The sequence below is a fragment of the Conger conger genome, chromosome 15 (genome assembly GCF_963514075.1).
Source record: "Conger conger chromosome 15, fConCon1.1, whole genome shotgun sequence".
NCBI lineage: Eukaryota > Metazoa > Chordata > Actinopteri > Anguilliformes > Congridae > Conger > Conger conger.
Genome location: NC_083774.1, coordinates 8511629 through 8526450, shown reverse-complemented (window position 1 = coordinate 8526450; position 14822 = coordinate 8511629). Strand labels below are relative to the sequence as shown.

The 14822-nt window shown below is 42.4% G+C and overlaps 1 protein-coding gene across 2 annotated transcripts; it reads right to left on the bottom strand.

Moving 5' to 3' along the window:
* Positions 1-288: 288 nt before the first annotated feature.
* On the bottom strand, positions 289-14285 carry LOC133111617 (fatty acyl-CoA hydrolase precursor, medium chain-like). Of its 2 annotated transcripts, none has more exons than XM_061222100.1 (14): positions 14185-14285; positions 11986-12085; positions 10906-11110; positions 9263-9401; positions 8792-8925; positions 8527-8680; positions 7892-7996; positions 7274-7378; positions 6582-6719; positions 6354-6434; positions 4928-5075; positions 4410-4559; positions 3198-3270; positions 289-1852 (listed from the first exon to the last, which is right to left on the bottom strand). In XM_061222100.1, the coding sequence occupies exons 2-14, from the start codon at positions 12047-12049 to the stop codon at positions 1669-1671; spliced, it is 1680 nt and encodes a 559-aa protein (XP_061078084.1). In that variant the 5' UTR covers positions 12050-12085; positions 14185-14285; the 3' UTR covers positions 289-1668. The 2 variants fall into 2 exon arrangements, with proteins under 2 accessions (XP_061078084.1, XP_061078086.1); XM_061222102.1 differs by having other exon boundaries at positions 4410-4553.
* Positions 14286-14822: the final 537 nt, after the last annotated feature.

Sequence of the window (14822 nt, the reverse complement as noted above, 5' to 3'; positions counted from 1 at the left end):
GAGCATCTCTGAACGAGGAGGCTAAATATAAATAAAATCTTGCAAATTAGGATATAATGGCAACCATACTTCACACTTTTTGTCATAGCTCTATCCTGCTTAACGTTTTTTCAAAACTTTAAATATTCCAGTATAATACTGATAGACTATGCATTCACTGATCGAGATATGCACCAAATGGCAACACCCATCCAATAAAAGATTAATTTCATACCACTGTTAATATGTATAGTGTGTCCGTATCTTAAATAGCTATGTAAATTAGAAATCACACATCCAACAACAGGCTACTACCATAATTTAATGAATACATTATCACAGAAGGTACATAATAATGTTGGTTATGATGAATATACTAATAATTATATGAATATGTAATGTTTAAATGAATCAAGCTGTTGACTCCACCATGGTAACTAAAAAAACAAACAAGTCATGTACTAATCCAAATTCTGGAATTCACATTTTGTTGCAATGCTAGCATATCTAATCAATTTGAATTACTTGTAGAAATGATACAGATATCATGACAGATGAAGCTGAAAGGAACAGATGGGTATGAACTGAGAGATGCATTATCTGGGGTCGATACATTTCTATGGTTTACACCCGTAATAGTTCTAGGTGTGAAATGTTGATTCATAAACGTAACATCCTGAGCTAAGTGACCAGATGAGTAAATGGTAAATGGTTGGAATTCATATAGCGCCTTCATCTAAAGCGCTGTGCAATTGATGCTTCTCAGGCACCCATTGATACACCAACGCCAATTGGCTGCCATGCAAGGCACCAACCAGCTTAAGTATTACCGGCAGACAGAAAAAGTGGGACATAATCACACTGATCTCACCCAGCATAGAGTGGGTTAAAGTTGACCTGGGTTTCTTGGCATACGACTGCAGACGTTCCTCCTAACCACATTCACAGGCTATCAGTTGTCATCAGTGAAGGGTAAACCTGCTGCCTGATTGGAACCGGACTCAAAATGGCCACTGGATCTGGGGTAGTCACAGCTCACTTCAACTGTCGTGGCTTTTTGCGTGGGTGCCCTTACAGAAAATCCATGTGAGTTTCACACGAGTTTTAACATATGGCAACATACGGGCAATATGTGGAACACATATGTTTAGCACTTGAGAAACATGTGGTTTTGGAACATTTTCATGGTGCAATGGGTGAGGTTCATGTAAACCCCCCACGTGAAAAGCACCTTGCATTCGGATTTAGAGACATTCAAAGGAACCAATCACAATGAGAGGTGCTTTTCACGTGTAATTACATGGATTTCACATGCACTTCACCCATGATGCCATGAAAATGTTCCAAAACCACGTTTCCCAAGTGCAAAACATATGTGGATTTTCTGGTAGCATAGGGGTCAACAGATTTAAAATTTAACAGAAAGAATAACCAGCTAATGAAGTACAATTTCCCAGGTACCACAAGCCTGATGAGGCAACGGTGGTCGCTGCGGCAACAGTGGGCTGTGCATTAAATGGCCACTGCACTGAAAACGTTTTAAAAGTTAAAGAAAATTCTAGCATTGGCTTTAAAGGATACCATGTTTTTCATATTTTAATACAATTGTATATATGATTATCAAAAGGTATTCTGACTCATCGCATCATTTTCCCAAATTTCCCAGAAAAGGAAAGAATCTGCTGTGTTTTACAGCTCAGTGCGTGCGCGGTTATCGCTTCCTGATTTCAGTCTCTTCGGTAAATCTTCATTCCAGAATTCAACTCTGTTCTTCCCTTTTAAATTTCCAAGCTTGACAGTTACATTAAGCAGCAGGTGTTCTTCTCCGATGGTGAACTCTGGCCATCCAAACAGGCCCGGTCCATTGGGGTTCCTGCACAGGCGATACAGGACTGCTTACACCAAATGGGACATTTTTCATGTTGGCATCATCAGAAACCTGGCAAAATAATACTGTGGCTCAGTGGTCCTCACTCCTGGTCCTAGAGAGCCACAGGGTGTACTGGGGTCCTCACTCCTGGTCCTAGAGAGCCACAGGGTGTACTGGTTTTTGTTGTTACTCAGCACTTAATTGATTAATGAAAGCAGTTGATTACACAGTTAATTGGACTCACTTGGTTTCTTGGGTCTGAGTTGGTTGTTGATATTAAGGTAAAAAAAAAAAAAAAAACCAGCACACCCTGCAGCTCTCCAGAACCAGGAGTGAGGAGTGAGGAGTGAGGACCCCAGCACACCCTGCGGCTCTCCAGGACCAGGAGAGAGGACCATTGCTGTAACATTACTCCTTCCTTTTCCCAGAGGGAATGTTTAAATTCTAAGCTGTTGGTAATTTTTGCATTAATTTTTTTGGTTTGAAGTGAGAGGGGGTAAACAATATACTTTTATTTCATTCATTTATTCATCATTCATTCATTATCCTAACCCGCTTATCCTGAACAGGGTCGCAGGGGGGCTGGAGCCTATCCCAGCATACATTTGGCGAAAGGCAGGAATACACCCTGGACAGGTCGCCAGTCCATCGCAGGGCACACACACACCATTCACTCACACACTCATAGCCATGGGCGATTTAGACTCTAACCTTTGGACTGTGGGGGGAAACCCACGCAAACACGGGGAGAACATGCAAACTCTACACAGAGAGGCCCCAGCCGATGGGGATTCGAACAAAGGACCTCCTTGCTGTGAGGCAGCAGTGCTACCCACTGCACCATCCGTGCCGCCTATTTTATTCATAGTTGAGTAAATTAATCATCTTTGCACTTTTCTCAGGACAAAAGGACATATTTTCATAAATAAATACAATCCATGATCCCTATAAATCGACACATAAAAATAACAAACGAAAAATGATTACTTCATTGTTTTCTAAATGTAAAAAAACAGCTATACTTGATCCAAGAAAATACAGAATAGGCTGCAGGTGACCTCCCTATTATTGAGTAAATACGCAAACACAAAATGAGCTAATGAACTAGAACACGTTTATATAATTCTTAACTAAAACTATTCTTAACTTAATTAAAATTCAGAATAAATGTGGGATCCACATTTCAAATAAGAATAAAGCATAGCTTCACTTCTCATGTGGGAAAATGGTCTGAGATGCGTAAAAATCGTAGCCTGCCATGAAAATAGTCTGGTTCCTCCCGTAGCTGCGATGTTAGCGATCAGCGGACAGCAGAGGATGATAAACATGAGAGAGGTGGATCTCTTACCCAGTCTTGGCAAAGTTGCTCCAGTACTTCATCATAATCCGGCTGAGCTGTCTCTCCTCCTGGGTCGTGTTTTCTGTACATCACACACATTCCTTCATGTTCCTGGTTCTCACAGAGAGGAGCTCACACACACAACGGCATGGCAGACATGGAGAACCACAGAGAGCCTTATCACTCGCAACAGGATGCGATTCATCCGCAATAAGATCATTGCAGTGTGTTGTGTGTGAGTGGATCACGACTCCAACCGATCACCTTAGTTTTAGTTTTCTGACAATTCGATAAACGATGCTGGTTCACTTGAGCACAGTAAATTAACCTGTAGGACATACTTGCAGTCTGCAGCTGTAGCTGGTGCACATACAAATACCAGATCAAGATATGATTGAGCTAATTAAGAGCAGGAGTTGGCACAAAGTCCTGAAATGGATCAGCTCTTGCTGTGCACCCATGAGTTACATTCACTCACACATGCTCTCCAATCAAGATAAGTATCACATAATAAATGACAACCATTAGAAATATACTCATTTCAATTGAAAAATGTCTCAATTCTGTGGCATGTATATTACAGTTTAAGTGTGATTTGTATTTTCAGGCACAAAAGAAATGTATATACATTACAGATAATGTATATGTTCCGATTCAAGGCCCTAGTGTTGGCATTTCAGGCTGCTAAGGGGACTGCCCCACCTTACATACAATCCTTGATCACTCCCTACTCCCCAGCTAGACCACACCGGTCTGCCAGCTCTGGTCGCCTTATGGTTCCCTCTCTACAAGCACCTGGCGGTCGAGCTGCACGTTCACGCCTGTTTTCCGTTCTGGTTCCTCATAGGTGGAATGACTTGCCTACCACTGTCAGGACAGCAGAAACCCTCCCCCTATTTCGACGCAGACTAAAAACACACATTTTCAAACTCTACCTTAGTCCTCCCTCCTGATTTCCCCCGCCCCCCTTTCTGATATCCCTATCCCTCTTGTCTAACCCCCCAAAAAAAAAGAAAAAAAAAGAAATTGCATTTATGATGACTATATGTTTAGAACAGCATTTCATGTGTATTTTACTAGTTATGGATGTGATGCTTTGACTTGTGGAAGAACCTATGCACTTTTAAGTCGCTTTGGATTAAAAGCGTCTGCCAAATAACTAAAATGTAAATGTAAATGTAAATACAATTTTAGGCTTTTTGTGTAATGAGTTATTATTACCCAGCATCACTATTTCTTCAGTCCAGAAGGGGGCGCCAAGCACAAAGCCAACTTCATCGAAGTGATCGGCTTTCACAAACTCCGGTCTGCCCTGCCCGAACATGGAGGGGCGCTGCTGGAACTCGTAGAAGAAAATGGGGGATCCTGCATCTTCAAGAGACACACGCACTGTACATTCGGCTCTGATGTCCAACATACGTCATGTTACACGGGAAATCGTTTTACAAACTTTAATTAGACACTAAAATATACATGCTTCTATCAAAACTGCAATTGTTTTACTTAAAACAGTATGGAACACAAATCGAAAGCTCCAGGATCAGATGAAAAGCTTAAAAACACAAAAAATATGTGCGTGGGCCTACGCATTCCTAACAAATTATAAATGAATATCCTGATACAATACTTGTCCACAGTGTGCTTCTGGCATTACCTCTCCAGTACAAGTATGTATCAGATATCAATATCTCATGGGAGCAGTGTCTCCTGGATGACCCGTTCATTGACTGTAAGATTACCTCGATGAAGTCTTGCTGCGTTAACAGACGGGACTAGGAATGACAAATCTCCCATCAGGTCCAAGAAGATGTCTCTTACTCTGGCAGGATCCTCAATGTCCCCAAAGTACTCATCCTCAATGATCTCCTGGGCATTTGGAGGAAGATCCTGGGAAATAGTGATAGACCCACATGCATCAGTGTTCTCTTCCTGGTTTTAGTATCTAAAACGCCCGCAAAACGTTTGCAAAGGGGAGTGACGTAGGTTTTTTGAAAAGTCCATAAGCCTGCCCCCACAGCCCAATTCCCCCTCCCCCTCCTGTGGTCAGCTCTCCGTGTTAACATTTTGCAACGTCATCCGAGAATTATGCAAACACATATGCTATGTCACGTGGGAAATCGTTTCACAAACAGCTCTGAGGAACAGCAATTAGACCCTAAAATATTTATACTCCTACAAAAACTGCAAATGTTTTGGTTAAATCTGTGTGGAACACAAATCGAAAGCTCCAAAATGATATGAAAATCTCAAAAACAGAAAATATTGAATCTTGAAGCACTAGGATATGAGGAGACTGTCCCCATCTCTCCGTTCCTCCGCCGCCCCAGTTATACGGCTAAATCTGCCTTCACGTGGATCAGGGCAGACGGCAGATGCAGAACAGCACTTTTCAGATGGTACAGAAAAAAAAGCAGAACTGCAGGACAGCAAATCAAATATGTTGCCATGGTGATGTTGCATGGTGACTGTCATACAATACAGGCAGTTTCCAACATGATTAGGAAAAGGACGATTGTGTTTGCTCGAGCTCTTTATCTATTTTTTTTTGCTGTCCATGTCCGTTTTTTGTGTTGTTTTGTTGTGTTGTGTCACAGCCAGTTTGGAATTACGTCGAATATAACGGTAAAAATGTGAATCATTTTAAACTTCAACGGCAAGTGCCGTCTGCCTTAGGCAGGGAGGGAGTTCTTTGCCATCCTAATCACATTTTACCGTTGTGCTCTTGTCCGCTATAAGGACATCCGGTTTGCTGTCTACAGTCGACCGTGATGCATGTAAACGCAGCATTAATTACTACAGACCCTCATGATTCCACCAGAGGATCCACTGGAATAACAGCAGATCTGGGTCAAATATGTAATCGTCTTGGATTCAAATAATTTTTAGTGCTCGGTTGATCTTGCCTGGTGCAACTGAGCCAACCAAGAGGATCAGGAGGTTGTGTTTGCACCTTTCTGAGAGTATTTCATCGGTTCCAATACACCAGACAAGCTCAGTAAAGCGTGGAAAACTATTTCAATCCAAAACACATACATATTTGACCCAGGTCTGGATGGCAGGCATGCTATCTCTCATCATGTCATCCATTTACAGGGTATCTCCCCCGCAAATATAAATGTATTCAGGGTGACAGGTGTATTACTGGGCTCTTCCAGACAGACTAACCGAGTTCTGAAGGATGAATCCCAGAACCATGGCCATTGTCTGACGAGTCAATCCAAGCTCCCACCCAGGAAAAAGAATCATCTGGAATAACAGTGTGGTACAAAAAGAGGAGCTCTCAGACAACAACGGAAGCTGATGAGGGAAAAAAGGTACAACAAATAACCTGAACTCCACCATGCATTCAGTACAGGAAGACGTTTTTACTTATCCAAACATCCCGGGACATACATTAGGGAGCATCCAGCCAAACTCTTGGACATTAATCCCAATCATCCATGGAAGACTTCTGAAGTTCATTTTTTCTAGCTCTTCAGTGTTTTTGGGTACAAACACCCCATCTTTGGATATGGTCAACACAAGGTCCCCCTGGTAATCCAGGAAAATGAAGCATTGTGTCATACACTTGGATAAAACCTTAAAGGTCTCAAATTTGGATTGTAGAAAATAACAATTTCCATTGCTATGTGGATTATTAAGGAGCTGAAGGGGCTATAAACACTGTGAAAGTATCCCCAAGTCCCCAAAGTCCCCAAGTAAATCCACGCAATCCATATGGAGATACAGGCCATTTGGACTTCCGTGAAGTCGTGACCCTAACCCAACGATACACTTGTTTGCTTCAGCATGGCTTACCTTGTAGCCAGAACAAATCCAAGCAATTAGCGCAGATGCCATTCAGCTCCAGCCAATCACAACAGAGGTTCATTGATCTCAATAAGCCTTAAAGACACAGTCAGTAAAACAGCCTGTTCTTGGTAAAGCTCATGAGAGGCGCTGGAGAATAGACATGCAAAACTGGACTAAAAAAAACAAAAGACTTGTTATGGATTCCAGGACCTAAAATAAAATACTGAAAAGGTGTACAATAAGGGACCCTGAAGTCAACACAGTTCATTCACTGGGCATGAGAGGGCGCTCACAAGTCTGGGAGTGACTGCCTCGATTTCCTGGGCCGTTTTGCTCATCAGACATCGCACAATGTCGGCAGAGTCAGCACTGGAGCAGCCAGCCTTCTGAGCAATGAGCTGAGTACGAGGGGGCAGACAGCAGACTGTCATATAAGAGGCACAAAAGCAGGACAGGTCTACTTCTTCTTAAACTTAAATGCAAAATTGTGGAAGAATTTATTTTGAACGTGCAATTAAAAAAAAAAAATCTTGTGAAGGACATTTTTCACTTGCGCCATCAAAACTCTGAAACTGTACCTGTACATAGGCTCTAGAGACCTTACAGACCCACACGCATCACTGTTCTCTTCCTGGTTTTCGTATCTAAAATGCCCACAAAACATTTGGAAAGAGTAGTAACGTATGTTTTTTTAAGTCCCTAAACCCACCCCGGAGCCCAATCCCCCTCCCCCTCCGATGGTCAGCTCTTGTCTTAACATTTAGCAACGTCACCGAATAATCATAAAACAACCTAGGCCCAATTGTTCTACTTGAATCAGTATGGAACTCAAAACGAAAGCTCCGGGATGATATGAAAGGCTGAAAAACACAAAAATGATATGTGTGGGCCTTTAAACGTTGTCCAGTTACCTGTGCTGATGCTTTGGCGTCAGTTTGTGTGAAGAGAGGAAGCTTGAGTACACCACTCTGAGTGATGGCCCGGTGGAACAGCCTCGATGACACAGGAGACAGCATCTGCACAAGCAGGCCAGGTTAGACAGCTTGTTTTTAACAGTTTTTAGTTATTTAGCTGACATTTTATCCAGAGCAACCTTTGGATAAACTATGGGGCAGCCAATACCCTCATGACTAAGGTACTTGACTGGGACCTGGAAGGTTGGTGGTTCAAGCCCCAGTGTAGCCACAACTGTTGGGCCCTTGAGCCAGGCCCTTAACTCCACATTGATCCAGGGGGTGTAATCTCCTGCTTAATCTAATCAACTGTAAGTCACTCTGGATAAAAGCATACAAAATAACTCATTGGTAATGTACAGTCAATTTGACTAAGCAGGGGGCAATCTCCCTGGCGCTATTTGGGGTTAAGGGCCTTGTTAAGGGCACAACAGCTGCATCTGATCTTATTGTGGCTACACCAATGCTTGAACCAGTAACCTTCCAGGCTACTAGGCTAGAGGCTGCCCCCCCCCCCAAACAAACATAACACAAAGAAACACAAACAAATGTGAATGTAGTGGACTGTGTGTATTTGCTGTGGTTTTACACACATGTAAAAAGACACTGGCGCCTCCTGCGGACTCCCCGAAGATGGTGACGGATCCAGGGTCTCCCCCAAAGCTGTGGATGGTCTCCTGGACCCAGCGCAGAGCACAGACCTGATCCTGTAGCCCCAAATTCTCTGGGATCTGGGAGTCACCTGTGCTGCACAGTCACCAGCACGCACAGCGGTTGAGTCCATGCAGGGTACACCTACAGCCGTGGTACTGATGAAGCGCACACCGCCACAGATATCAGCTCACAGATATCAGTCACCTGAGGAAGCCGGGTATGCCCAGACGGTATTGGATTACGACAACCACAACATCGCCGAAAGCAGCCAATGAGGAGCCGTCGTATAGCGATGCCCCACCCATGAGGAACCCTCCCCCATGTATCCAAACCATGACCTGCAACGCAGAGACAAAAGAAAGAAAACGATAGGTTTAAAGGAAAGTTTTGTACAACACTAATTTTAAGTTCACCAGACACCACTGGATGTGTGATAGTTTTCATGAATCCCCAAGGGAAAATTAGTTTGTCAAACATACAACCAGGAAAGCAGCTAATTATAAAATTTGTAAAATAATTAGCATAAAGTCAGGCACTGTCAAAATGTGGCACCACATAATCACACCCATAATCATTTGAATACATTTTTTCCTGATTTCCAATATACGATACAGTACACACTCTCGCTGGCCCATGCATAACTCAGGTAGTATGCAAGGTTACGGTTATGCTCACCGGTAAGCGGTCGGGTTGCCCCGGTTTGACCGGCGTGTACACATTTAGGTAAAGGCAATCCTCAGAGGTCCCCACAGCTGGGAACCTACCAGCATAAATATCCACAAGCTGTCTGGAGTGGTCCATGTTCTGAAGGCACCTTGCAGAACACATGAAGAGTGGGGTCAGCTGACTCAGCAGAGAGAGCACATAAGAAAAAAAACATTTATCCTTAAGGATACCTGTTGAAAAAAAACAGCTCAAGCTATGTTTTGAAACAAGCTACCAGCACAACCTGGCTGACCTGCTCATACCCAGCTTGACCATGCTGGTCGATCAGCTCATACCCAGCTTGACCAGCTCAATTTTCAAGCTGGTCAAGCTGGCAAAGCTGGATTTTACAGCAGGGTATGTATTCATGTAAATTTTTTAAACTTTATTAAACAGGCAGGACAAATCTCGCAATCTGATTGGTTAATAGCTCCATAGGGGTTAATATACCACTGCTGACTTCTAATTCTTGTTTACAGTTCTAGTTCAATTATCACTCCGCGGAGAAGCAGTCATTCAAGTCCAAATGAAAAAACGTTACTTGAAAGCTGAGGCACGTCAATCACTTGAATCATTTTACCCAGCCTGTAGCGTAGTGGTTAAGGTAAATGACTGGGACACGCAAGGTCAGTGGTTCTAATCCTGGTGTAGCCACAATAAGATCCACACAGCCATTGGGTCCTTGAGCAAGGCCCTTAACCCTGCATTGCTCCAAGGAAGGATTGTCTCCTGCTTAGTCTAATCAACTGTATGTCGCTCTGGATAAGAGCATCTGCCAAATGCCAATAATGTAATGTAATGTAATGTGCAAGCAAACAGGGCAAACAGAGCAACCCACCGCCTCTGCTTCCATGTGACTGGTGCCAGATTTGTGTCTGTAAGCAGGCAGAAGTGCAAGTAACCGTGAGTGAGCAAACAAGAGTTTATGCTTTTTGAGGTTTATTTGTACGCTCGGAACACTGGAAAACTGCCCAGCATCATTGGGATCACGTTGTGTAGCTCTACTCATTTCATTATTTGAAGAAGGCACGTTGCACGACATAGCGAGCTGTGTCCGCTCTGCTCTGTCCGCTCCGGTCACTCGACAGAACTCTCACACTTCTGCCCACTTACAGAAATCAAGATCCGCATCGGATAGTTTCTGAATCTTGTGGAAGCAGAGGCAGTCTGTGAGATTCTGGCCAACATTGCTGCCTGGTGGTTCAGATGCACAGGCTTGCATTGTTTTTTTGTTTTGTTTTTTCATTTTTTTATCACAGCTACGGGGGTTCAACCCTCCACTGCACAACGGGCCGAACAACGCCCCTAAGCCTTGATAAAATTATAATATACCACTGCCTGTCCTGAGTTATTATCTAAGAGATGCAGAGTTGGGTAGTTCTACAGCTGTTATTCATGGATGAAGTTGTTGTCAATCAAGGATTTCACAGTCTGTTTAGTTAGTAACGGTCTGTCCTTTCTGAAGAGACATCAGAACACATGCATTCAGCGATCTCAAATCAGAAAAGCACTGCACCGGCAACAGCACATCTGGCATGTTTCACAAAGACACGGTCACCAAAGGTTACTCGTATTTCCCCCTTAACAATGGGCAGAGTTCAGCGAGCCATTACAGTGGAGGGTAGGCAGTGGCATCGCGCAGTCCCTGCCACTCTCTTGCCGGCCGCGGGGCTGTAAATCGCAGCGCTCCGACCGGGGGCTCCGCGAAGGGGACCCCAAAGTAGGCCCACACCGGCTGGGTCGAGTCCTTAACGTGGACCCGCCTCCCCAGGAGCTTGCCGTAGCTCGTGTCGAGCCTCGGGAGGCTTTCTTCCTGCCCTGAAAGCAGATGTGAAACGGATGACATTTACAAAACAAGCAGGCGCGGATGAATGTGGAGAAACCGTACGCATCAGTGACGGATCTGCCTTATTCTTTATTCTTAATCTGGATCTCCCCATTAGCTTCTGTCCGCTAGTCTACCGGGGGTCCACACTTTAAAGGTACACAGCCGGTAGACAGAAAAAACAACAGTAACAGAGCTTATAAATTAGATGAAATAAAAACAATATAAATGAATAAATCAACTTAGGATTCCAAAATGCAACAATGCTTCCCTTTCTCTTTCCCCATTTACAATGAGAACAGATATAATGGAATATGTGACCATACACTCAGTGAGCATTTTATTAGGTATTTTTTATGAAGTCAGAGATGCTCTTCTGCATACCACTGTTGTAATGTGTGGTTATTTGCATTACTGTCACCTTCCTGTCAGCTTCTACCAGTCTGGCCCTTCTCCTCTGACCTCTCTCATTAACAAGGGGGTGCTGCCCGCAAAACTGCTGCTCATTGGTTGCTTTTTGTTTTTCACACCATTCTCTGCAAACTCTAGAGACTGTTGTGCATGAAAATCCCAGGAGATCAGCAGTTTGAGATACTGAAATCACCCTACCTGGCACCAACAATCATTCCACGGTCAGTCAACAAATTCTGATGGTTGATGTGAACATTAACTGAAGCTCCTGACCCGTATCTGCATGATTTTATGCATTGCACTGCTTGCACACGACTGGCTGACTAGATAATTGCATGAATAAGTAGGTGTTCCTAATAAAGTGCTCAATGAGTGTATATTGTATGTTAAGCTTGCTATGGTGCAATGGATGCACTTTTCAAACAACACAGTATAAATGATAAAGCATTGGTCTTACCGATCACCTCACTGATTCCAAAACACAGCAAACACAAACACACCCAAGGACACTGACCAGCCATTTTGGTGCCAGATAGATTTCTTCTTCTTTTTTAAATCTGCAAAACACACAAAAAAATCTAAACTGACTACATTCCTAAAATATCTACTTTCAACATCTTTCATTTAAGATGAAGGAAAGGGTGCAATGTCAAACCTAGGAGGTTCCACCACAGCACTATTTTTCTGAATGAAGAACGCGTCCTGGCATGAAATGTCCATAACTTTGTATGCTACAACAGGGCAACAAGTGGCGTCAACGAAAGCTGTCTAAAAGAGGGGTAATGACTATTATACTTTGGTTGTGGTTCACACGTTATATTTAATTAATATTAAAAGGGGAATGTAAGATCAATTCCGCAACTAGACTGGGTGATATTCCGAGGGAGCCCCATGTGGGCGGGTTGTTTAAGCTGTGAACCAATACAGTTCAATGCTGCGAACGAACTGAGTAACATATGAGACTTGCAATTGCCATTTCTACGTGAAACGCTCAAAAAGTGTAGGAGAAATATGGCGCACCTCGCGAGCCCCAGTCTCCCAAGATGGGCTTGTATCATGGAGGTAGCTATGGTAACAAAGGACAATATGTGTGGAAAGTGGGGGCAAGGTCTGCCAATCATAGCTAATTGACAGTTCGCATTACCACGCCCAGACAGTTTGGGTGAACTTTTATTTTTTGGGTAATACATAATACATACTTTTACATAAAAATTAACTCATCATGAGACTATAGGTAAAATAAAAAATTCTGCCTCTGCATTTTGTGAATCTAGATACTCAACTATTTTATCTCCACGTTTACTTTTGACCAAAATGGCTGAAATAAACCACAATCCAATTCTATATAAAATTGTCACTTTTCAATTTGCCACCATTAATTATGATTTGATAGCCTAAGGAAAAAAGAGGCTGAATTAATATCGCCTCAATTTTCAAGTCGGGTAAATATGACTTCCATCAGCACAGAATACTGTTGCACTGATATAGATATATTCCAAAATTTACAAAAGTTAACCCTGGTCTTAACAGGAAAAAAAATGTTGAGTGTATATCACTTATGAATGCCGTTACTGGGCTTTTTTTCATTGAGGTGCATCTGTTTTTGACCCAAAGGCTGAAATAAGAGCACAATTCATTTTAAAATGTAGGCAAATTGAACACACATGTGGTGGATCGAATAAAACACCACCAGTACGAATGTCCTCGAGCATAGGCTACAGGAAAAAAACCTTGTGGAACTTAATACATTTACTGGGGGGGAAAAAAAAAAACGGTTGGGACCAGCGAGGATTCAACAATTTAGTTCACGAGAGGTCGTGGCATTACGCCATTGCATGCGATTAAAAGTATAATCTACTTCGTTCTCAAACAGAACACTGACATGGGACAAGCTAATTTAACCTGAACTGAATTCAGGTTGAACTAGTTTGTTCAGAGGTCGCTATCCGAAGGGGACAAAAAAAAAAGAACATCCTGAACACTTTTAATCTCTCAGCTGACTGAGACATTGTCAAGTTTCATCTCATCATTGAATTTCTTTCAAGGCTATTTGATGATCAAAGAAAATAATAATAATAAAAAACCTTCAATGTATGAAATTGTTTTATGCTTATACAGCACGTAAGAAGTACTTTAATTTCACTTGTCTACAGTGCATTAAAATGCAATGTCCATTATTATTGAATATGTCAAGCCAAGCTTATTCTACTGCAAAAATAATCCACAAATGGCTAGATACTGCAGCAAAATACTGTAACACATTCAGACTGTTAAAGCCATGCCTGGAGTATGATTAACAAAAGAGTGTGCCGTGTGGTTAGACTGTTACTATAGTACAGGGGTGTCCAGTCTTATCCAGAAAGGGCCGGTGTGTGTGCAGGTTGTTGTTTTAGCACAGGACAAAGACAGCTGATTCTACTCATCAAAGTCTTGATTAAAGAACAGGATTAGTTCATTAGTTTAATCGAGCGTGCTACTGCTGGGTTAAAACAAAAACCTGCACCCACGCCGGCCCTTTTAGGATAAGATTGGACACCTCTGCTATAGTAGGACATTGCATGAGTCTAATGTATTTTAATATAGCAAGCACAATAATTAGATATAACACTAGATAAAAGCTAGAAAAAAGTCACAATGTGAAAACTGAAGCGCATACCTTGCAGTGAAGCAAACAACCTTTGAAACACTCCTCTTTGGGAAACCAATTACATGGGGCTGGTGCACACTCTGGGGCTCCCATCCACAGCTCACCCAGTGCTTCCACTGAAGGTTTTCTGCAGGGCACGGTTATTATTGTTTTTCCTCTTCTTCTTTTGTGTTGTTTAAACGCGGACTGAAAACTAAGCTGTGTGCATTACTGCCACCTACAGAATGTTTTAAGATATCACTAAATATTGTATAAACACTGTGAGCACTTCATTAGGTATTTACAACCCCATGGAATCAGCACACTGGATGTTCATCCAGCTTTTCTTTTTTTTTTTTTACTTCATAGCAAATAAACAAATCACAGATCTGACACAAAACTAATTTTGTTTAACAGCTGTACATTCTGGCTCCATGAAACATACCTCAAAAACTATTTTAATGACATACCCTTTTCCAAGTAGAGGAAAAAATTATGGAATCACTCAATCTTGAGGAGAAAATTATGGAATCACGTTCCAATTTGTATTTCTAAAACAAATATCAGCACAAGTCTGAATTTGCACATTAGTCTGCAGTTAAAAGGGAGTGTTTGCAGACCTTAACAAGCTGTTGGACTTGGCTAATTCAAGGGAAACATGGCTCCAA